The 26248-nt window shown below is 41.5% G+C and overlaps 1 protein-coding gene across 1 annotated transcript in view; it reads right to left on the reverse strand.

Moving 5' to 3' along the window:
- Positions 1-26248, reverse strand: part of eif3hb (eukaryotic translation initiation factor 3, subunit H, b) — a 78895-nt gene that overhangs the window by 38114 nt on the left and 14533 nt on the right. Inside the window, exon 2 of the mRNA XM_036566620.1 lies at positions 25711-25867. Within this exon, the coding sequence (XP_036422513.1) occupies positions 25711-25867 (157 nt within the window). The remainder of the gene's footprint in view (positions 1-25710; positions 25868-26248) is intronic.

Consider the following 26248-nt stretch of genomic DNA (forward strand, 5'->3'; position numbering starts at 1 on the left):
TTGTTTTGTATGATTTTTCCCCTGGTAAAAATGTGAAAAAAATCGTTTTCGGTTTTGTATTTGTTTTACCTTTACTTACTATTTTTATCTTTAATATCTAATATTTGTGCTCAATGTCTGGCATTATTAAAAAGCTGAGCCTGAGCTGAATCAGATGACACAAAACTCTTGTTGGTGTATTGAATCGCTACTTTAAAAGTTAAAAATAAAAAAAAAATATGTCCTGATGGCAAATTCTAGGCTTAGTAACTGAGGAATAAAAAGCAGTGCTTTTTGTTATAGCTATATGATTGGAGAAAATAAGCTTCATTACAAACTATATTACTTTCAATCATTCAAACATCACTTACAGCATGTGAAAACAAATGAACTGAACAAGAAAATCATGTGATTCCATTGGGTGAACACTGTATGCTTTCATGACTGGTGAGCAGTCAGAGCAACAGCGGCTACATGTTCTGACCAATCATACATGTAGTCAATGCTTCAAACTCCTCAACAGGACTATCAAAGCAACATGTACAGGGCAAGCCTGCACTACTACTGATGTTTTGAAGGGTTAGACTAGGAAAAGGACTAAGGGGAAAAAAAGTGATGTTAATAATTTATCACATTAACTTTGACAGCCCCTGATTTTGTTCACTTTTCCTTTTTCTTACAGCCCCCAGTAACGGACTAAGTATAAAAAGTACAGAGATTCCTATATTGTTTACCCTGGATGAAAAGCACATTCCCTCATATTAAAGTTAACATTCTGCAGTTTATGCTCAGTCATTGTTTCAGCTGTGCAGAGTCAAAACAACAGAACTTTTGCCCCTGTCCAATTACTTACAGCCTGCACTGTATTTCTTATTCTCTTTACTCATTCACTCTCTCAAACACAGTCTGTGTGAGACTGAGTGAAGCTGAACAACACACCTGAGAAAGAGCTTACAGGTTTAAATACACTCTCCTATTCACTGTTCGTCTTTGTCTTGGATTTGTTGACGTTTGTTGCTGAAAGTTTAGGGCTTTAGTGCAATCATTCACTCCATGGTGTTTCACCCTGTATCCCAGAAAGGAATAATGAAACAGACTCTTAAGTATTAAGCACCAATATGAGGATATGCCACTTTTAAGACATATCCCATAAGAAAAGCCGAAAAGCACACAATAGCGATTATAAGGCAGAAGATGCCGTACCCAACCAGGATAGTTCCAGAGTTCATTACATCACAACACATTGCCATTCACAGTCAGGGAAAGACACCATTCCACTGTGCTGTGCCATGCTCATGTAAATAGAAGAGTGTATATTAAAAAAAGGCTGGCATTTGGGCTTATCAGCTCATTGGAGCTGTGCCTGCTGCATTGTCAGGCCATTATTTAGAGTGAGGGCTCAGGGATTTACGCAGAAGGGGGATGGAGAAGCGGATTTGCACTCCGGCACATGCAGCTAGCAATAGATACCTCCACATGAGTGGGGAGTCATCCTTCGCTCAAAGAAGGAAGCAAAGTCAATGGCACCCAATTGTGTCAGCTTCTGTAGGTTATGTTAGACGTTGAAGACAGTTTGCAGGAATGGTTCTTGGGTGTAAGATCGAGAAGTGAGGAAAAAGTGCCATTTGACAACAATCACATCACTGCCCACCACCACCAACCCCGCCACCCCCTCACCACCACATCCCCCCAACCCCAGGCTGCATCTTTCTGTGAAGCATAGAGGCAGGTAGAGCTGAGGCTGGCTAATGCCAACTGCTTCTCACAGTTTTCAGGAGCTTGCTAAAACTCTGTGCCACATATAGGCATCGATAGAGGTAATAAGGAACCTGTCTCACTTTCTCTGCCCATCTGCCCTCATTTTCTCTTTCTGAATCACTCCCATCTCTCTCACTCTCTCTCTTACAGCACTCAGAGTCTTACAGACTTGTTAAGAGACAGATATTTGGCCACTGACAGCTTGTTAGGTCCCTGGAATTGGGCACCTCTGCCCTGCCATGGATGTTGACACCCGTACCACGAAAAAAGAGCAAAAAAAAGACATACATTCACTCTCTTCTATTTCATTTCAGCAAACTCAAGGCAAAAAGTGCAGCATACCCAATTATATTTGAGCTAAAAAGCCTCAGAATCTGATGTGCACACTCTTGCACGATTAGGAGGGATATACTACATCATAAATAATTGATCAGACACACATGTAATCATTATTTCGTAGATGCCTGCTTGGCCCTGCGGCACTATATTATTGGAAGAAATAGAGATACTGACATCATGCTGGCATTTTTCGCACTGCTAAAAAAAAAAAATTATATACATATATACACACACACACACACACACACACACACATACATACAAACATATGTCTCCCACTATGGGGGCCCTTATATGTGAGCATTAACTTACAGCTGGCAGGATTAACCACTGGTAAAAATGTGAATAGAACATCAACACGAGAGACTTCAAACATGATCAAACACCATCAAAGACAGGATTGAACGTAGTATGCTGTTTCAGGCTCTACTAATCAACTGCATCAATGTGTACACCCACATCTACACACCCCCAACTATAGGCAAAAGAAGACTGAGGAGGGTTAAAGCCCCTCTGCTCACTGTCATTTGCCTGTTTTAAATAAGTTTACTGACAGCACAGAAAGAAGGAACCTGTCTAGCCCACATTAGGTCTGAACTGAAGAGTTACAGCTCCATCTAGTGAGAGAGCTCTTCAGCTAAGGCAAGTCAAAGCAAACGTGCATAAACTACAATATGTATACACTTACATCCACATTGTCACTGCAACCTTTTATTCTAAATGCTCAGCTTTTATTACTTGCTTTCTACCTGTCCGTCACGGATACTCAGCAGGGACCAAGAATAAGGACACATGAAACCTCTCTGTGCCAGCATAAGTGGATTACATCAAAGCAACAGCAATCACATTACTTCACACTGGGCTTTCAGGGGTGTAATGATGCACTCATTTGCGTCAGTGTGTATTGCTACACCCTTAGGCTTTTTGTTTGATCACAGTTTGCCGATCTACCAGTCAGACATGTCCGTCTTTCGTTATCAGACAATGCTAAAAATAATTTTTTCCATAGCCCCATTTCTTCTTACTATTGAATGTAATGAGGTTTTTCAAGATTTCTATATAATGAAATCAATGGGATTCAAAGTGCTTTAATGTGAAATATGAAATATGAATATAGTCATTTTGTTTACTATCCAAAAAACCAGTGAACCTACAAAATGTCCTTTGGTATGCAATATTGGTCATTTTAAAGTAGCGGTCAATGTGGAAAAAAATTGAAAAGTTTTGGAGTCAGACTCCTCGAACGCCCAAGTTTGAACACCCCTAGTAAAATTACACACATTACTACACATTTCTATACATTTTTGTGCACAATTTGTATTCATTTGCTGAGCTAAAACTATTATTATTGCTAAAGTTTTATTTTTTAATAAGGGAAAAAAAAAAAACAAAACAAAAAAAACATTCCATAACTCTTACACATGGCACATTATGTTCTATTTTTCCCTCCAATACATTAAACTCAGCCAATAAACAGTAACTATGCATTTAAAATGTGCAGAAGTGTGTTCTCTTTAGAGGATGTGTTAATTTATTTTGTATTAAAAAAAGGGAAAAGACATTTTTCATCCAAACCTTTGCATGTGACCGTACGTCTCCACCGTGAATGGATTTTAAAAATGTGTTTCTGAGCAAAACCTTCTCAAAGCTAGCATAAAACAATGTCTCAGGCATCAGGCAGCATAACCAGTTAATGTAAAAACTTCCTGAAAAGGAGCTTTCAGAGACAGTAAACGCCCAGATGTCTTGCTCCCATCACCACCATCAGAATTGTGACCAATTCTGTTTCAGTAAGTTTCTCCAAAATGAAGCATTTCACATCAAACCACTCTGAATAATCCTGTTTACATCTTAACAGTTTAATTAAGCAGAAACTCTGAAAATTCTCTTGAACTGGAAACAAACCTTTACATTGTGTGGAGGTTCTTTCAACTTCTTCAAAGAAGTCTCATTCACATGGCACGTTCTTTAAAGAACCTCCCATTGAAAGAAGCTCTCGTTTTACAGCATTGCTTTTCAGAATCTTTATTTTTGAAAGTGCAGTACAGAATTGGCCAAATCTACCTGTCAAGACTCTTCTGCAAGCGAAGCCTACAAGGCAGCTGCATTAAGCACCAGGATAAGAAAGTGAAGGGATCTGCATAAAAACTGAGGTTGTAGCTGTTGCTGGCTCTCATCTCTAGAGACAGCAGACATCCCTCTGTCTGAGCAGAAACAGGAGGCCAATCAGCATGTCTACACCTCTTAATAGCAGTTCGTCCTGAGGCACAAGTCTCAAGCCCTGCACCCCCTACTCTATGGTCGGCAGCCTGAGCTAAGCTGCTGGAACACGGCGGGAAGGCAGGGCCCTATGCCGAGCATGTGCCAGGCCCCTGGGAGGGAGGGGGGAGTTTATTTCTTCCTCTCTTCCTCCATGCTCCCTGCCTCCTAATTACAACAGAGAAAATCGTCTTCGGCACATCACAAGCCCCTGCCCGCCTGTCAGTCAGCTCTCTGCCAAGCAGTGGGCCATGTCTTCTGCCTCCAGGAGGACAACAAGAGGTGGAGGGGAGGATCCATACCTCCCTAGTGGTGTCTGTGAGCGCACTGGTAAAAGAGAGGTGTGTGGGTGTGGGGAGTGGTGGGGGGGGGGTGGGGGGTGCGTGTGCTCCAGCACTTGCTATGCTGATGCATCCGCTGCTGCGGAAACCCAGAAGTACTTTGTGAATGTTTTGTTTTATTCACTATTTCAGAGGCATGCTAACAGCAAAGCTGCTTTGCCATTTCCGCTTGATGTGTAGTGAATGGCTTTTTGTGTGGTACTGTACTTGGATGGACGAAATTTATCAGACAAAATAATCTAGGAACAAGAGGGACAAATTTAAAGTCCTAACGTGCCATCAGTCATGCTGTGAAAGGTTCAAACTCAATACATATCAATAATATCTAAACACAGCTCCTTAGTCAGTCAATAGTAAGGCAGAAGCATGGCAAGAAAAAAAAATGCACTATTTCTTCTGTCACAAAGATAGAAGAGCCTGACAGGTTTGCACTCAAACAAAAAAACAGCATGAAAAAAACATGATTGCTGCTGTTACAAGGGAGCCGATTGATGCTAGCACAAACAGGCTTCATTTGCCCAACACGTTCTTGGTCCTCACAGGCAATCGAGCAATACTTATTGTTAGTCCCTGGAGAACACATATGGTGGATAGGTGGAAGACAAGTGAGAAAAAACAGGAGTATGTTGGCTTTAGGGGATGGTTAAAAGAAAAATGGACCAAGGAAGGAGAGAACAACAAAGACAATAAAAGAAAAGTGAGAATTACAGAAAAAATGACCGAGGAATATAAAACGTGAGGGCCCCCGAGTTTGGCAAGCTGACCGGGAGCTGCCATCTTGGCGAGTCCAAACCAAGCAGGCCTGAGCAAACAGCTTATATCAGTCACCAAGCTCTGTTTTCTGTCAGGCTCAGAGAGCAACGCCCTATTTTATGACACACGGGGCCCCCTGAAAATAAAACATGCCACGATAATGTTCCAGTGCACTCCATTTGTGGTGAGGAGGAGGCGGAGGCCAGGGAGAGGCTTGGGTGGTGATAAGCATGGTTTCTGGGAAGTTCATCTAGTCAGCTCTTTCAGAATTAGCACCACAGTTCAGACTGGTCCCGAAGTCGAATAAAATACAGCTTAAATACTGACCGAGGCTGGACAGAGACCAGACCACCCTAGAAAGAGAAAGAGGAGCACAGAGAAGTACAGCCACGAGAATAAGCCATGGCCAAAGTTTAAAAGGTAAGATTGTGACCATTAGCATTAGATCAGCCCACATGCATGATAATGAATTAATTTTGCATTATCAGTCTTCTTTCTATGAGTCAACTATAAACAGAAAGAAAAGGCACATTTGTACAACACCTAGTGAGACTCCTGAGCTGGAATCTTCAGCAACATGACATTAAGGGTGGTCAAGATGGTTGAGGATCAAGACCAAACAAGCATGGATGAACACAAGTCTGTGCACACAGCTCAACTCCAGTAAAGCACCCAGGTCCCCATACACCACGCAGTGACTGGGTTAGTCTCCGTTTGTGTGCTAACATACACAGGAGCTTTGTTCTGGCTGCCCTCCACAAAGCCTGCTACAGAAGCATGGACCTACATGGCCAAGAGAATCCACATTTCACACAAACGAGCCCCTGGCGGTACAGCACAGACCAACGACTCTGTTACAGTTGCAGCTTACGTTACAATTACAAAATACTTGTATATTATCCAAAAAACTAAGGCCTTAAGATCTTTTCTGGTCCTTAAGGCTGTGGTTTATGTGGGTTATCAATAGCTCATTAGCAGATCATTAGCTTGTAATTAGAGAGAAAAAAGAAGGGGAAAAAAAAAAAGCATTCACACATCATCTCAGTTCCAGCTCACAGTGCGTTCATAAACACTCACTGCACCAGCACTAATTAGATCCTTTGACGCTTAAGGTTTAGTTTTCACTGTGTGAAAGACCGCCCGACTGCTGCTACACTAGTCCCTGTATGTACGTTCAGCTATACAGGCTCCAGTGATGAATGTTCTAACACCACTGGGCTGAAACAATTTGGAAAGGAAAAACCCCTCCTGGATCAAGTTGGTAAAGTTAACAATACATAAAGTACCCCGCAAAACTCAGAGACCACCCTTGATTTATTTGATCTCTAGTTAAAATGACTCTTACGTACGTTATTCATTTTTCATCAGGACATATTTTTGAGGAGATTAGATATAAAATAACCCACCTACATAAGAAAAGGTAAAGGAATATATGGTTCCAAATCTTAAATAAATCTTTTCCCAAAAATCATTAAAAGCAGGACTTCTGACAACCATGCGAGACCTGGTAGACCATCAAAACTGTCACCATCAAATCAAAAACATTTTTGAGGGATAGGAGGAAATCAAGATCCACCCTTGCTTCATCTGAAAAGGTGTTTCCTGTCCATCCTTCTACTGTGGAGAGACAGTGGTGCTGTGAGTCTGAAAGGATGTGTAGCTGTCGAGAAGCTGTTACTGGGAAAAGGAAACCGGCAAAAAAGGAAGAAATGAAAATCAAAGAAAGACGCTGCTGGTGTTCACAGAACAAGGGACTGACCACCCCAGATCTCAACATCACTGAATGTGTTTGGGATTACTTGGCTCATGAGAAGCAGAAAATGCAACTTCTGAACTGAACTTTGGAGGTGTGGAAAAACGTCCCTAAAGATTTCTTTGAAAAGCTGCAAGTAAGGCCCAATGAAATTTCTTCTTTTTATGAGTGTCACCCTAACCCCTTGGAATGGAGTTACAAGGCATAGTTGTTGAAATCTTGCCCTACGAAACAGGACCCTCAAATAAAATTGCTTCATTAACAGGCTACTAGCGTCACTCTGTAGGTGACCCGGGCCATCTTCAGTGAGAGCAGAGATGGGAAAAGTTCAGCAACCTCACTGCTGGGCTCTAGTTACATTGAGGGCATCATATGCTTTAAAGAGGGGGATACGACAATTATTAATTATTGCCCACCGCTAATTCTTCAGTGATATGACGCTGAAGTCAGATAATCGCCAGCTTCTTGTTTGAATTTTCTTGTTTCACCTTAAATGGTGCAGCAGTTACATTCTGGCGCTTCAGGCGTCAGCACTGCTGGACTATTTAAGATGGTACGGGAAAGTTAGCTAGCTAGCTACCGAGACATCAGCATGCTATTAGCGACTTTTTATGCTTGTTATGAAGAAAACGACCATAATATATTGAAACAACATTAAACTTATTAAAGATAATACAATGGTTATCGTGATTTTTTTGAATGAGAAAATACTCACATTTGTGAGTTTTTTTGGTCCCTCACGCAGCCATCTTGCCGGTTTTTCTTTTTTTCTCATAACACTCCGTTTGGAGTGAGCCTCTGAAAAACCTCCGTTTGGAGGGCCATGTAGCCCTAACACTTCGCCCTACCCCTCTATCTCAACAAAAATTGGGACACCCTAACCCTAGACGTGAACGTAGGCTCAAGGGTGAAATGGGATTGGGCCTAAGTCTCCCAAAAAAAGAACGGAAGCTGTAATAAAGGCAAAGATTAGAAAAACTAAATACTGAAACTTTGTTAGTATATTTAGTTCCTTTTTTCTTGATGCTGAAAAACTCGTACTTAATGCTCATTTTGACTGGAAATTAAATACATGATGGTCTCTGACTTTTGCATAGTATTATACTGCATATAACAGGTTCGTACCTTGCCTTTAAGTGTGTTTTGTCAAGGGACGTAGTTGCCCAACATAACACTAAAAGTCTACTACTAGGCATAATCGGAAGATCACATCTGTTTGTTAGCCAGAGGTCAGTTTTACATTATTTTGTGAATTTATACATCTATCTAGAACCATAAGGGACAACAAATAGCAGCATTTATGGTGAAGATGTATGCAGGAAAGGCATAGCTTAATTCAAGATTTTGCCCAATCCTGTTTCCTTTTAGGAAGCAAAGATTAGTAGGGATCCAAACACTAGCCTTATCCATGCTCTGCCAGAAGAGTGCCGTGTCATAGTCCTTCTCTCACATGCACACCTTTGTAAGATGATGCATTGAACAGCGAAAGAGGTGGTGAGGGGGGACAGAAATGGGAATGGCACGAGAAGCCCGTCATTAGCGGCATTAGTCTTTTCATCCTCTGTCATCGCTTTGCAAAACAAACCCTTTTAGGAGGCCTTCCACGCTGCCTCCTACCTTAGCGGCAGGTGTTCCAGCACAGTGCTCAACTGAAGAACCCGTCTGAGCGATGGGGACCGCTCGGCGCATGCGGTACGCAGATAAGTTTATCGCCTGACACAGACATGCAAACACACTCAAAAGGCTCGAGTCCCAGGCCTGCCAAGCAACCCCGGCCTCTCGCAAGCTGCTCAGGCCCAGACTAAAGCCCCTTCAAAGCAAAGAGGTTCCATGACAATTAAGCAAGTGTGTGAATGATGCATGCGAAAGATTCCAAATCTGGGCCAGGACACACGCCGAGCACCGAAATCTTCCAACAATGCAAACGCAGACAGAGCTGACACCAGGGATCTACTTCCGCAGATCTGATCTAAGACTTGCGGCTCCCAGGGAAAGCAAAAGTAATTTCTCTGATGGCATTCATCTATTCAAAATAAATCAGAGGAAATAAACACAGATCAATGAATAATTCCACGCTAATGTGAGCTCCGATATGCAAGCGGAGGAGCTAAAAAGTGTCACAGTATTTTGATTTAGCAAAGGAATAAAACGGAAGAAATAAAGAGAGCGTACTATCATATTCAATCCCCAGAAATGCAATCATTAGTCACTGCGGGTAAGCAAGCACACACACCTTTGATATACAGCCACAGACAGGCTAGCACTTTTCCTGTGGTCCTCTGGCCCTGGCCTACAACAGGCTCGCCTCGGGGTGGGAAGCAGCCCCAACCAGTGAGACGGCTCGGAAACATTGGCCTTGTGGGCACTCATTACCAACCCAGAACCATCCTCCAGGCCAGACAGCGTGCGGAAAAAGGCAAGGTAGCACGAGGAAGGAAAACAGCCTGGAGGTGGATGGGACGAGGGGAGGATGAAAAAAGGAGGTTGTTATGCGGCAGACAAGCAGGGGAGCAATACATTTCAAAGCTAATATTTCTGGGCTGTGGTCACGGAAGAAGCCGGAATGGCGAACGGCCCCAGGGGCTGGCGCTCGGCTGATCTGATCTAACCGGAGATTAAGTGCGGCTCTAATCCGCGCCGCGAGCCACAGAGAGAGGAGGACCACCGTCCAAAGGGCAAACGAAAAAGCCACGTGCTAGCATTCTGTTGAGCAACAACTTATTAGCAATTCTTTCACTTCACAACACCGCGTTCCATTTTCTCAGGTCACTGCTTTACAAGATGTTTAACCCTTCCAGCTGCGGAACAAAAAAAGAAAAAGATACGTGTGTCAAAAAACCTATGGTAACCAGGATAGATTCCAGATATAGCTTTTGCTCCTAGGAGGGCAAAAAGAGGAAGAAAGGGATGTTTGATGTGGAATCTCACAAGGAATTGCTTAGAACCTCTTCTGACCTCTCAGAGCTGGTATGATATCCAGAGAGGCACTGTGAAAGAGATAGAAGGGTGAGAGAAACTGGCACAATATCAAGGGGCTACAGTAACACAGTAACCAGTCTTGCTTTACTTGTATGTGCATTTGTAAGCTAATGACATTACTGAAGATATTCCTTTGAAAGATAATGTGTCCACTTCCATGTACAGTCAGTGGCTGAACAGAGACAGACAAAGCCAGAACTTGGATATCGTTGAGAAATTCATTTCTACATGGAACTGATCATGTCCAGCATGAAATTCATTCCAGTAACTTTCTTCAAAATCCCTCTTTGATCCAGAGTTTACAGTGACTGCGCAATTCTTCACAAATTGCAAGCAAAAATGAATAGGAATACACTTCAAACTATCAAACTACCTTTTATTGCTGCTCCAGTGAAACAATAAGTGCTTACTAATTCTGTTCTGTTTCGAACAGAATGTGTGCTCGTTCACTCAGAAACTACCACAGTGCATCCAACAATAAAGGCAGCACAGCAATTCTTTTATGTACAGATTTAAAAAAAATAATAATAATAATAATAAAAAATAAATAATAAAAAAACTCCAATTCCACATCTACTTTACTATGGCCAACATGGACATACACGCGGCCCAACGATTCTAGGGACTGATTTTAAAGAGGTAAACAGGACGAAGCTTCTGAGTACATCACCGGTGAGAGAGAAGGCTTGACTGGGTTAAACAAAGCTTTGCAGTCAGTAGAACATAAAGGCCTTGAAATAGACGCAAGGCACACTTATGCTTCCAAGTGACCTCACAGGCTGAGTTTAATCAAGCCACAAGCCAATAATCAGACATATCCTGAGTAGAGGCGCAGGATCAGAATCAGAACTGGGTGATTTTCAATCACTGATTGACAATTGGTCAATTTATTAAAGCAATTTCAGTCCAATCTGTATTGTGATTTTATGATGTACATAAGACAGTTAAATACATAGCAGTAACAGTAACCTTTTTTTTTAACCTGTTGCAATTTTAACTATTTTCGCTATTCAAATGCAAGCAATTTTAACGGTATTTGACTCCCAATGAGAAACCATTTTATACTGTGGGGCTTTTTTTTGCCTGTGATTCCAGTACCCCCAGTGTAGTAATCAGAAATACATGCAAATTCAACCAATTCTTGCAGTATTTCTAAGAACTCAATTTTGTCCAATCACTGCACTATTTCTGCATAAACATGTAAATTGTTGATGTGCTTTTACAATTATTGTAAGCGCCCAGCTTTTCATGCTGGAAGCCATGGATAATGCAGAGATCAAACTTGGCAATGCATATTTAGCTAAAGACAAGGCAAACAAATTCTGAATTTCCTTAACTCTTCTTTCTAATTTTAAGTTTGCTGGCAATGGTTTTGTAAGTCATGTGGCACCGCTGTTAACTCCCACTTCTCCACCGGAAAACTGTAACTTGATTTTCTGTGCACTTTCAGGCACAATTTTCTACTGATCGCTGAATAAAAATCTTTTACTTCAAGACTTAAAACATTTTAACTTTGTCAGCCTGCTGTCTGCATGTTCTTGGTTCTCATAGGCACACTTAAATTCCAATTTGCTTCCACCATTGTTTTTTTTTATCAAGAACTAACTAGACTATATTTTGACAACTTTTCATTTTAACAAATTTATACTGTTTTACTGCCACCTTCCAATCTCAAAAAATGACATCAGTAGCTGGGAGATCCTGGCACTGCTGGCTGCTGCAGTCAAGGAGTCAAGCTAAGGTGATGCAGCCCCACAGGGTATTACTTTTGCCAGTTTTGAAAAAGTTTTACAACGTAAATGTAACATACTCTTTTTTAAAAATCTTTCTGCAAGTAAAAATCTTTATGCACAGTGCAAGGTTAGGTTACCTTCAGTTTGCCACAGCCTACAGCAACATAAGTACAGGTGAGGGCTACATAAAAAACTAACAAAAAAGTCCACTCCAAGTGCATCTCTGAGAGCAGCACCCACAGGACAGCCAACCACCAAATCCTGCAAAACAACAATCTTAACACAGCAGAGCCAAAGTCCCATATCAGCTCCACAGATGGAGCAGACCGTGACCAGCTTTGGTACATTTGGGAGCAGATAAGATATGGCAATTATTTTATTCCAAATATGAGTTATCTGGAGAAGGAAAAAAAAAATCAGGACAGGTTGTTAAGATGTAGACAAGAGAGGCTTTAGTGGCTTGTGCCTGAGGCAGCGGCTGTTCTTCACTGTTTAACAGCAGGTGCAACACAACACACATTGTTCGAGAACGGCCTGTTCCCACTTAGAACCATTTGTCTCTGCAGGTGAAGATGCATGGTGACCTGAGCAATGCCAGACCCCTGGGGGCTCTCTTCAGTCGAGCAGTCGGCCACTCAGATTCTGTCTACAGCTGATGGGAAATGGAGGGGCTGGGTTTGGAGAGGCTGAACATGTAGCAGCCTTCTGTACAACTAGACTGATCAATCACTGCATTTAAATAATCAATAAGACAAGAGAGAAGCCATAGGACCTTAGGACAGAAAGCTCCTAAATCAGGAGGCAGCTTCTACCATCTGTCAAGTCCCTACCTGAGGCAAGTTATGTCCATAATGTACACGCTGTACATCACAGACACGCCACTCGAGAGAGCACGTCCATTTTTCCCCGCTGTCACACACGTTAACCAGCATGTTTTTCTCGCCCAGTCCCCGGCAAGAATGTGAAATCACCCCGCAAATCTATCACCCTCGCGACAGCAGCAAAGACATAATGCTCCTCTTGTCAGCCAAACACAAACTAACAAACAGCTTAAATGAACAATCCATTCCCAGCACACCTTCAGCTGAGCCAGTGTTAATCATCAAGATCATTTACACAATGAACACTCAAATTTTCTGCCAGGAAATATGGGCCTCGGCTCATTTCCGACAGCAGGAAGCTGCAATCTTTAAATCAGGCGCACTTATATTTATGTGTTTATCAGAAAACCACACACCCATCGTTACTTTTCACTGTCCCACTAGATGGTTACTAGATATTCTCTCAGATGCTCCCACACTGCCACCTACTGGAGGACAGCAGTACTGTATCTGCATATCATCAACTCTTAACCTTAGCATTAGAGCAAACAACTCACACTTCAGCCACCCGAAAGTACTCACTCAGGTCTCCATTATGTCTCACTTTCTCTGGCAGTCCCTCTGAAGTGAGTGTGGAGCTTCGAGGCAACCTCCATTCTCATGTCATGCTTCATAAAAACCCCTCTGATTACAGACATACAAACAGAGCCCAGTGTTTGTCAATCACAGCAATTAATAACAAGGGTCTGACCCCCCCCCCAAAAAATCACAACACAAAACTCATTCATCCAGCTGCCTCCCACTCTCTTTCTGTAAGCAGCACCAACAAACCTATTACAAAAGCTGCTAATTAAGTTCTCATGAGCGAACAGCATTAACGCGTGATCTTTTCCATCTAGCCTGCACTGCGAGCGTCTGGGGCTTAAGAGCGTACTGTAATTACTACTGCCGATAAATCCAGCTAATGAAAAAGACCCGGGCCAGAAGCCCAGGGGAGAGGCAGCACAGAGGAGCTCTACAGCTGGCGGTGGCAGAGGGAGGCAGGCTAGCTTCCAAGTGCTTGTATTGCTGCATCATGATGATGCAGTCATGTAGCACAGAAGCACACTGACAAGTACGGATGTCACGGTGACTTCAACTTACTGTAGCCCAAAAAAATTAAACACACTAACGCCAAAGCCAGATGTCAATAATTTATAAACATTTTTATTCCACTCTTGTTTTTAATCTAGGAAAATCTACAAAACTTACACATACATACATTTAACACACAGTTAATAAAGCAGTGAGTTAAGACTGCTTCTTCCTTTTCCTGTAAAGTTACTTTTTTGGAGATACAAGGTTTTGTCCTGACAGCGACTATATACTCGAACAAGGCAGGTGTCTAATAGAGCGGACAGTGAGTGGACACAGTGTTTAACAACTACAGCAACACAGCTTTATCAAATCCACCGTTACCGGCGCAGCACATGCTACCATGTCACCACCATGACAGTGTCACTGCAAGGCTGAGAACAATTCACCACCCAAACAATACCTGCTCTTTGGTGGTCCTGTGGGGAGGGGGCTCATCATTGTGCACCTATATGGTAAGTGGAGCAGATAAAATGGATAATGAGTGTAGATTAAAGGTACATGTACTTAATGAAGTGGTCAGCCATTCGGTATATGTGTTTATGTATACATACACACACACACACACACATCTATATTTATTTATTTGAGATCCTAATGCCATCCTTAATATCACACGATATCTAGGCTATAAATTATGCACACAAACACACAAGAGAGAAGCGCAGAATAAGCTTAAGCTCAGTGGCGATCTTTTTATGTTCTGGTTCAGATGGCTATAGGGCTGATGTGGGCTGTGATCTCGGACAGAGGGGTCATGGGCCACTGAAGCCAAAACGCTCAGGTCCCACACCACTCAGATAAGCTGAGAAAATGGCAGCTGCTCAGGATGACACCTAGATACCAGACAACAGGCAGCAGGATTATGAAATATCAGCTATCATATCTCCTACCTACACTTAACAGCACCAACACAGGAGCGGGAGAGAACAGAATGACAGAGCGAGTGAGTGAGCAAATAACATAGTAGAAGAGAGAGTGAGAAAGAGTAACCAAGCAATGATCAGTGAATAAGTGAGAGACACAGCAGGGGCGGGCGGGAAGCAGGGAGGCGGGAGAGAGAAAGAGAGAGAGAGTAAGAGAGAGATATGACTGTGAAACAGCAGGGAAAAGAGGGAGAGAGAGAGAAAGAGAGAGAAAGATAGAGAGACAGATATGTAGACAGCTGGAAGCAGCTGCTGGCCAGGCCAGCCTGAGCAGGAATCCTGGCTGACGGCACGAGTCGTAATTAGACACAGCAGTGCAGTAAACAGGCTGCATCAGTGGGGCAGATGAGGGTGAAAACGCTACAGACGCCGAGACGCAGCACAGTCCGCAGATTCTGCTGAAGCAGTGCAATCCACCACTGCAAAAGCTCAAACGCGACACTAATTTATTCACTACCACCTTCTGCTCTCTGCAACACAGCACTCATTTCTTTAAACAAGGAGTTTCACTGGCTGTGGTTTGTGTGTATTTTTCTAACATACTCAAACATCACTGTGGCACGGTTAAGACAACAAGACAACAAGACACACAGAACGTACATGCAATAAGAGTAACGAAATTTTGGTCAACAACAGTTATGCGTAGTTGTTCTTGGCTCATAAAATTTAATAATATCCTAATCAATAGTGCTGGGCGATATATATACCAACATCACACTGATAACATTTTATTCCATTAGAATAATCGTGTCCCCACTGACAGGATGGTGGGGAGGGTTGGTAAGGTTATGTAACTGTACCAACTGTAAACCAAATCTTTGGTAATGTGAAGAGAAAAAAAATAAAAGTAAATAGCAAAAACATGGTCATAGTGCCAGAACTCAAAGTATTGGTCCTAGAGCTGGGCTTAATTTAAATACACTGGTATTCTTTTTTGTTACATAGTATAGTTGCTTCTCTATTTAGTGTTCGGAAGATTTGTCCCTTTTTTAAAATCAGAAAAACTGTAGCCTAAACGGCAATACATTTCTATTACCAAAGGCCTTTAGAAAAAATAAAATAAAAAATGATTGTTAATATATGGAAAATAATTTAAAAATATGGTATAAATACTGTATAATAAAATAAATTAATTGTAGCTGGGCTAGTTCATCTTGAATTCATCTCAGGCTTCCACGTTGCCTTGAAGCGCAACAAACTGTATCACTTTCCATGTGGCCCTTAAAGCTAAAACAGCAAAGACGTTTCAGAAATCACATGTGGAATCACTTTAAAATAACAGATAAGAAAAATGCGCAGTGTACAATTTGCGATGAGAGGCTGGTATACAATGGAAGCCAGTTTGATTAATCATAAGTAAATATAAAGTAAATTATATAAATGTATATATAAAGTATAAGTAAATATAAATGTGACAAATAGGCATGACGTAAAAGTGGCATGACGTAAAAGTAGCATAACTACGTTATATAAAGTGCGTGCAATCATCACGTAACTGCTTCCAGCAGGCAGCGGGAACTGAAATATTAATTAAACGAAGTGTGCCTGTTCCATCAGGCGTAACACATATTCAAGTATTCAAAGTCTGTAAAATGCTCTTTGGGTCAGTCCTAATAGGTTGATTAACTTTGTTAACACAAGTGTAAAATATCAAAATACCATCAGCGTTTCTGCTAGGGTCAAGATGGGTCAAGACCAACCCCTCTCCAGTCAGGAAAATCTTACCATACTGAACTGTCATTAATCAATGGATGTGGCTATTTCCCAAACCAGAAACATCAAAAGAGCTTCAGGCACTTAACCTTTCTCCCACGTCTTTTGACTCTAAACACAAAGTTTCATCGTCTGCAAGAGAAAAATTATGGAAAATTTGCTATAATTAATTCTTCTTCGATGCCAAACCTACAGTTCAAATTGCAGCAAGATGTAGTTGTTTGGCCTTTACCCCCTTGCTTAACACCTACTGGCAAACTACACTCCTTTAAAGTCAGATAAACAGACTTCACAGAGCCTCAGTTAGTCTCTCCCCTCGAGCCCTAACGCCCCCACAGGGGAAATGCAGTCAGAAGACAGTCATCGCAACTCCTGATCAAGGCTCAAAATGGTGGTTCAGGAAAAGAGACGAGGTGAAGGAGAAGACACGACACACTTTCCATTCGCTATTTAATATGTGTTAATAAATAAAGAAATTGCCTGGCGGGGAAAAAAAAGATCCAGCTGCTCGTTAGCAAGTGAATTTACTACTTTTTGCAGCCCATATAGTTCAAGGCCTCTCTCACTTTGCATAAGAGAGCTGTTTAAGTAGTCATTAGGCTTCCATCACTTGGCCTGTTATAGCAAAGGTTTAGGTGGTGCAGACAGCCAGCGTGAGAGCGGCTCAGCGAGAGGCCCTGAGAGCCCCCTCGTTTTCATTAAGCCATCATCATTAATTAACATTTCATTAGCTCACACTTTCAGAAGCACCCATACACCTCGCAGCAGAGCAGGGAGGTTTAGACACCATGGAGATACAACGCCCGGAAGTGCCAATCAAGGTGATGTCCCAAGATGTCTTCCATCTTGCCTGAAGCAGATTCCACATTTAGTGGACTGTGTGGCTTGTGCAGGATAACCATGGTACCTTTCCAGATGTCCGTAAGGAAATGGTTCACCCTAAAATCCAATTTTCAAAATGTTCCCTGTTCCTTAAATGCAGTCAATCAGCCAAGACATTTTTGGTGTCCAAAAGTTTGCTTCTTTAGTTTAGCACTGGAGTTACAAGGCTACAGGAGTAGACAGAGATATAAAACACTGCACTGGCCACATGGGCCAAGTTTAGAAATCGAAAACAGGACCTACTGTTATTCCAACATTCCAACTAATCACATGGATGATTCCAACTTTACATGCTGTATCAGAATGACAAAAGCATGCATCACATAGGTTTGTGAGCAATCCATTCTTATGAAAGACTCGTCTAACTGCTCATCTGCTATAACCAGAAGAAAGCACAGAGGGTACGAGACAGCTTGGCCAGGCTTGGACGTCAATATAGTGCCCATCACTGTAACGCTTATAATGCAGCTCACGCTTGCACTGCACTATGAATTACGCCGTAACACTCTAGAACGCAACAAGCATAATCGTGTCTGCATAGCTTTAGGCGTCTGCGTTTACGTACTCGCATAAAGTATGTTTATGGCCTTAATTTCTCCTTGGAGCAGCACTGTCATTGGAGTCCCCAAGGTCCTCTCATTTTTTTTCATTATACCAGTCTGACGCAGAAGGATCCTCATTTTTCCAAGGTTTAAGACTTATCATTTGATCATGCCGACCCACCTCATCTTTATCAGGCTTTGATCAACAGGCTATGTTACTATATTCTGTCATTGTTATAGCTAAAGACAACAAAACTGCAGACGTGCTTCAGAGGTGCACTTCTTTTTTAGTAATAATTATAATCGTTATTTGATTACTTTCTATTATCAGCACTGTCAATGACAGTGAAGCTGTTTTATGCTTTAAGCTGTTTTGACTCTGGATCTCATGCAGAACACTAATAAGGTAGCTGTTTTGTTAATAACAGTAGATATGTGTGAATACGTGAAAATTCAACTGGTCTGGTGATTTGCTAAAAAGTGCTCCAAAGCAAGCGGTCCCTTTGGCCCAATATTAGTGTCCAAAATGTGAAATGCTGTGGCCAAGGGCACCAAGCAACAATAAACACTGACCTCTGCAATATATAACAAAGGTTTGTCACAGTCAAAAAAAAAAAAAGTGACAAAGACTTCTATGACTTTTGGAAAAAAGAGAAAATTGTACACATTTGATTTTTTTTATTGCACCATTCCCTTAAGCCTTTATAGAAGTACACACTGACAGAGCACAGTGCTGCCAGAAAATGACAATCCACTGCATTAGCATTGCATTACAATACACTGCTATATTTTATGTATGTATTTCTGATAAAACATTAAATTTTCAGCAGGGCAGATATGCCTGAAAAGTTTTTAAATCGCATCAGAATATTAAAAGCACATTCTATATTTATGTATTTTATTTTTCTCCCATATTCCACTTACAATGACTATAAGGCTTCATATACAAACTAATAGTCATGACTCATTTTTGCATTACCATTTTCCAGCCTCTCTCTTCTGCTATAGACAGCTGCAGGCTGAACATGCCAAAAAGTAAATGTGTTTATGCTTGTGACCTCACAACCATGATAAAGTCAAAACAGGCTGTTTTGCAGCTTAGTTTCTCTATGGACTGCATGGACAGAGGAGTGAAAGGCACTTTTTAAAGCTTTAACAAATGTTTACATAGTACATCAAACTTTTCCTAACAAAACTGTGTAAAATGAGATCATCCATGATTTTAACCATGGCTAAATGAAGACGCATAGCCTTTAACAATACAGTCCGGTCAATTTTAAGCAATCCTGGACCTCTAAAGTATCATCATGGTAACTTGCATTCCCCTCTCTCCCGCTTCCCGTCTCCCCCTCGGGGCAACGGCCATTATATTTTCAATAATGCCCAGTCACCTCGATCTCTCCCGCCTGATGCACTTCCCGTTTCCCCGGTTACACCTGCATGCTCACGGACCATAAAATCCGAGCAAACAGCACACTCTCTCGCTCCCTTTCTCTCGTAATAAACCCGATCTCCCTCTCGCCTCTCTGCCGAGTGAGCTGATGAGGCGCTGCTCTCTGGAGGAACTCAATAAAAGCGCAGCTCCCGAACCTGCGCTCCAATACGGGGTTCAGCTGAATTACACCGCAATTTACCACGCCTTTTACTGGCCAGCCTTATTGACAATGACATTTTTCTCCTTTAGTGATCATTGAAGAGCTGGCAGGCGGTAAACTTGGGAATGGCAGACAAAGCCAAGCAGGGCGGTAAAACACAAAGGACGGCGCTTCTAGAAACATTAAAAAGATCGACAGTGCACACGGGGCCAAGGTTTCAGCATTTCGCTAAACTTAGCTTCACTGTAAAAGTGTTTCAAGGAAGTGTAACCAAACTTCTTTTTAGGCAGAGTTGTGAAAGTACACTAGGAAGACAGGTTCAAATAGCTGAAATAGCTGAAACACATTCAGTTTTGCAGAAAACAACTGCTTTCTGTGTCACTATGGGCTGGTTAGAATAACTTGGGATATTCGCAAACATCCAACAGCTTTTGAGAAATTCAGTCATTTTGTTTACTATATAAACTGAATAATGCTAATAAGCAAAAATTAGTCAATGTGTAAAGGAGCCGAATGATCTGCTTCAGATGGCAGACTTTTCTGACAAGTCAACACACCAAATGTGGATGCTTTATGGCACAGTATGTTAACAATTACATGATATTGACAATGTAGTGAAGTAAACTGCTAGTATGGCTGCTACACAGCTGTTGCAGCCACTCGTGAGTGTGTGATCATATACAGTATCTTTGTCAGGCAGATGCTGACGGTCTTATTGTTAATGTTCTTTCCTGATATTTCTGAAATGGCATGTCATCCTGTATTTCAACAAAGTGTTGAACTACGGGATATACACTTAGCCCAACACCCCGCTCGATACATTCTTTGAAAAAGTGTGAGTTCTGTGTGTGTTCAGTGGGGTCCCCTCCACGGTGTTTCTGCATGTTTATGAAATGGGACAAACTCTGACACTTACCGGAAAGCATATGACCGCGCACACCAGTACCTAAAACTGCAAGCGTGAACTTTGGGACGAGCCAATGGACTTTCTTTCACTACTATCGATGCAGACACTCTTTAGCTTATTATAACAATGGGATCACACTCACTTGGGGAGTTATTCTTAAAGATTCATCAGAACAGGCCTATGTACCTCTCAAACTCTCTCAAGAGTTCCTGCTTATTTTTTTTTTTTACATTCTTTCTAACATATTCAAATATTTGATAAGCAAACAAGAGGAACGTTAATGATCGTACACGACAGGCCTAGCCAATGTTAAGAGTGTACGGATTACCTGTACCAACCAACAAAGCATCTATATTTGGTGGCTTGTTGCATATTTTAATGACCAACAGCTAAAGCTCTGTTTAATCAAAACTACTGGAGTCAGACACATTTGACCATATTGAATTAGATGTATCCAGTTATTGGAATTTTCAGCTCCTTAGAATCAGTATAGATCACAAATTTTTGTGTCACTTGGGCCCTAATGAGAACAGCCCTTCACAATGGCCATGGCAGTCTTCACATGTTGAGCTGGCAGGGACATTCCTGTCTCAGACTGTGACCCTGCAAACACAACATTTCCAAAGCACAAACTCTCACCGCTGCCAATTTGAGAGCATATGCCAAGCTGTTATGACAGGTCAATACTCCAGTGAGCATGACGCTATTGAGTCTTCATGCCAAGAACGAAGGCAATTATCTTAACCTACCAACAGGAATTGAATACAGCTCTCATACCGCTATGAATCAGGTGAAGTGCTTCTCAAATCGTGCCCTACCTTGCACAGTTTAGAGGTCTCACTGCTGCCACACAACTGCTTCAGATCATGAAGGGCTTGTTAATTAGCCAAGTAGTTCGATCAGGTGTGTTGCAGCAGAAAAAGAACCATAAACGCTGCAGTGCAGTGGGACTCCTGGAGTCGATTTAAGAAACATCATGATAAATAAAAGGATACAAGGAATTGCTAACAGCTGTAAACAAGTCAGCAGGCATCTCTCTCTCTCTCTTTCTGTATGCCACCTGATAGAGTGCCTTATTAAGAAAGGGCTCCTCAACCAAAAGAAAGCTTGATACCTTGACACTCACCTTAATGCTCAAAACAGAGTCCCGTCAGTGCTGTGGATGGACTGTATTTGTACTGCTACACTGTATTTCACCAACATCTTCAATTGTGTTTCTACTCCTCTGCATGTCTTCTCTTTTTATCTTCTTACCTTCCAAGCTAATCACTTTAATTCTATTTGATTTAATATTACTGATTTCCACAAGGTACTTAAAAAGTCCCTTTTTAGGGCTGCACCAATCATGAACTTTCATGGCCGATACTGATTTCTTTGCAGATTTGGCTGAAAGACAATAACAAAATGTATCTGCTCTTTACCTGAAGCACTTTACCAAATGAATATATTGATAAACACACAGGCTGGTGGGTGGCCTTAATACATGAAGAGCACTTAAATGCAGCGTGCATGTACTTGGCAGGCTCACATTTATGCCTTAAAATCACAACCCAGATCACCTGAAAGAAAAATAAACCGGCCAATTGCCAAGCGCAAGTTAGGTGTGGATACTGGCCAAGTGAAAATAAGTCAACACAACCTCTACAGAGAACACACTTTTGCACATTTTAATACACAATTCCTGTTCAAATACTGTGCTGCATTTAATGCACAAAATGTTGCAAAAGTTATCGCACTGGTACAATAAATGTGCAGAAGTGGGTTCCCTGTAGAGGATGTGTTAACTTATTTTCACATCAACAAAGCACGTAATTTGATCAGGGTGCACACACTTGTGCATATGGCATATGAAGAACAAACTGCTTCATTTCAAACTTTTGTATTCAACCATACAACTTTTGAATATGGCATTAAAACCCCAAACTAAACAACTAGGTATTCTGAATTGTTTAAAGACATCTGTAATCGTTCTATAAAGTTGCAATTACTGGACGGACTACAACTACCATTAGAACTGAATTACTACTCACACGACTATGCTGAGATGGCTTGGGCAGCTGAGAAATGTTTGATATTGCACACAGAGTGTAGTGGGAAAGCTCTTTTGCATGCATGCAACTGTGATGTTTTTTTTGCTCTGTATTTACACAGGATTCATTTCTCCTAGCACATGCCAGAATATTCACGCATTGTACAGCCCTAAAGGCGGTTAATTTCTATAATTAATTCTATGAACTACTACCAACGATTCTCTAGAGGTGAATGAACATTAAAGTGAATAACTCTCGACACATGTAGGTAACTGTGTCTGCATACACACGCGTATGTATTGCTACGCAAGAGAAACTGAGGCACGTTTGAAGGTAAAGTCCCTTCTATTTCCCTTGCTAATGCCTTGGGGTCCCCAGAGGCTTTGAAGTCCTTTCAAAAGTAATCTATCACAAGGGCAGCGAGGGATTTCATTTCTCTCTCCTCCTGCATGAGCATGTGCATGTGTGCATGTTCGTTTAGCAGGTCATTTCTCTCTTCTCGGAGGCTTCGGCTTCTGTACTCAGATTACAAGCAGGCTTAATCCTTCTCTGTCCTTCTCTTTGCCTCTCACTTCCTTTCTTTCCTGCTCCATGTCTCTAATTGCTCAGCTGATGGGGTCCACCTTTTCCTTGCTCGGGGGCTCACTTGGTAGTTACTGCTTCTCCTATGTGTGTGCGCGCATTTCTTTTTTCTGTTTTTTGAGATTTTTATACCTTTACAAATTTTTTTCTATTTTCTGTCTTATATTTAAATCAGTATGATATTTGTAGGTAGAGTTGATAAAAAAGACAATAAGTGTAGAAACAAGGAGGTGTAGTTACTTCAGCTGCAGACAGTGTATATATACACATTAGATATGCGCCCATTTCAAATTGAAGAGAATGAAGGATTCCAATTGTGGTTAAATGCGCTCGAGCCACAGTTCGAAATCCCAAGCACATCACATTTCAGTACATAGGTGATGCCAAAAAAGTATGAAGAACCAAAGTCAGAACTTTGTGAAAAGCTGAGTGAGGCACAATTCGTTGCAATTACGCCAGCTGGACATCTCAAGTTGTTCCACCATCTAACTGAGTGATGGACAGATAGATAAATTGTGACAGATTTAGATCAATTACATACAGTAAATAGTTATCCAAATCTGAATGTGAGACAATCATGAACCAGCTCATTAAAACCAACCACATAAATGGCCAAAAAAACAGCAGCATATTAAAAATTGTTGGTCAGTAATCTTTCTGTGTGCATACAAGCTTAGATCTTTTTCAGTTTTGAGCACCGAGCTGAGCGTGTTCTGGTTGACTGGAAAGCCGCTGTCACCTACAGCAGTTTTTTTTTCCCTAATTCATTGTCTGAACACCACCTAGCAAATGCTATGTTAATGGTAACGTTATGGTAATGGTGTGTTTGTTGTAGCGTTTATCCCACCGGAGTGAAATTCAAAATCTGGCCCATCTAAAGTGGCATTCCTGGTACCGCTGACAGTGTGCAGCATGAGGAGCAGGTACAGGCCTGACTACTAAATATATTTCTTTCACAACTGCACTCCACCAATGCTAAGGTATTGTTTTTATAATATCATTGCTGAATATGTAACTGAAAATATGCTTAAGCCTATCTGAACACTAGGCTCACTGTCATCACAGCTTTGAAATCAAAATATTTTCCCAGCTTTTGAAGAAGTCTGAAGCTGCTCCAAACATTGAGCTTTCCAGACTTCAGGCTTCTATATGGTGCATGTGCTTATTTAAAAAGCTACATTCACATTAGCCTTAGCGCTCAGTGTGGATTTTTTGCTCAGATCCAATGTTTTTGCCTTTCAAATCTGTATATGATTCATATCTAACATCAGTACATCAATGCTGAAAAATTCATGCACAACTTTTCTCAATCAAGAATAAAACATGCATGAGTCACATGTGACACTACAACAGCTATACACTCTTAACTGCTGCATTAACAACTCGGTCTTCATTATGGCATTCAGAGTGATAAGTAATAACTTTCTGTGAGGGAGCTTTTAAAGGCATTACACTCTTCAGGAACGTGGTTCCTATAATGACCACTGTGAACAATTCTGACACAGTAAGTTTGTCTAGAAGAAAGCATTTCACATCAAACCACTGTTTACATCAGCATCCCTGTAATTATGAAGGCATTTTGAAAAATCAGTGGTGTTCCCCTTCAACACAGAAGGTCAGGACAAAAATACAGCACATCTCTGACAGACTGATAAAAACATATCTTTTGTTAAAAATGCAAACACACTTATTTCCTCTGTTATGCTGCAACACTCATTGCTGACTCATTCAAAGGCCTAACCCCATTTCACCTCTTGGCCGTACCACTTAGCCCTTAGCCCTCCGTTTTGCATGTTTATGCCTAGGGGTAGAGCGTCCCAATTTTTGTTGAGATAGAGGGGTAGGGCGAAGTGTTAGGGCTACAAAGCCCTCCAAACGGAGGTTTTTCAGAGGCACATTCCAAACGAAGTGTTATGAGGGGAAAAAAGAAAAAGTGGCAAGACGGCTGCGCAAGCGACCAAAGAAACCCACAAATGTGAGTGTTTTCTGTTAAACAATTACGATGATCACTGTATTATCTTAGTTTAATGTCGTTTCAATGTCTTATGATAATTTTCTTCATAACAAGCATATAAAAAATTCACTAGTAATATGCTGATGTCTCGGTAGCTAGCTAGCTAAATTTCCCGTACCACCTTAAATAGTACATCATTCACATTCTGGTGCATCAGGTGTCAAAACTGCTGCACCATTTAAGGTAGAACTGGAAAAGCTTTCAGCTTTATATCACTAAAGAATTAGGGGTGGGCGATAATAAATAATTTTCGCGTGTCCTCTTTTTGAAGGCATATGATGCCCTAAATATAGCTAAAGACCGGCAGCGAGATTGCTGAACTTTACCCTCCTCTGCTATCACTGCAGTCTGGCAAGGTTGTGTTGTGTTATATAAGACAATAAAATACAAGTAACAAAGGTCCTTTTGTCTTTAGCACAATAAGTTATTTTTTACACATGATTTGAGAGATTCACATGTGGAGTTAAGTGTGGGGTGAAAAAAAGTACATATGAAGTAAGAAGTACATATGAAAGCGGCTCAAACTGGACTTGAAAACATCACATTCTTGTGTTTTCTGAAAACTCTGAATGTTCTGTTCTTTGCCTGATTAAAATCAACTGTTTGTGCCACTTTATCCCAGTAATATGAACAAAGTCAAATGCAGTTGGGCTAAGCTTCGCTCACTCACCCTCGTCGAAGTCAGCGTCGTCCTCGGTGTGCTGTGGGAACGGGAAGCAGTTGGTGATCTCCAATCGGTCTTCCACCACCAGTCCCAGCAGGACGCCTTGCACCACCTCACTGCCCTGGCCCTCCTCCTGGTAGTGTTTGATGATCTTCATCACCACCTGCAGAGTGACCAGAGTAAACCTTAATACACACAAAACACTGCCTTCACCTCAAGACAGCACACACACTACAGACGCTTATAGTACAATACAGAGGACTGATGTCCTCCTACAGCTCCAGACTGCAAGGTAGTTAGTGTGCTTGCAGTTGCATTTATTTCTAAGAATGAGAAGGTGCTAATTAGCTAACTACCCAGAGCAGAGTGAAACCACAGACTGCATGGGGCTTGCTCCAGAAGAAAGAAAAATTTTGTAAGACACTTAAATACGGTCGCCTGACAAGGGAGTGACTGACAAAAACTTGTTTTAATTTCTTAAGACGATGGTAAACAGTCATTATTGCCTCTGTTATGCTGCAACACTCATTGCTGACTCATTCAA

The sequence above is a fragment of the Colossoma macropomum genome, unplaced genomic scaffold, assembly GCF_904425465.1.
Source record: "Colossoma macropomum unplaced genomic scaffold, Colossoma_macropomum, whole genome shotgun sequence".
NCBI classification, from domain to species: domain Eukaryota; kingdom Metazoa; phylum Chordata; class Actinopteri; order Characiformes; family Serrasalmidae; genus Colossoma; species Colossoma macropomum.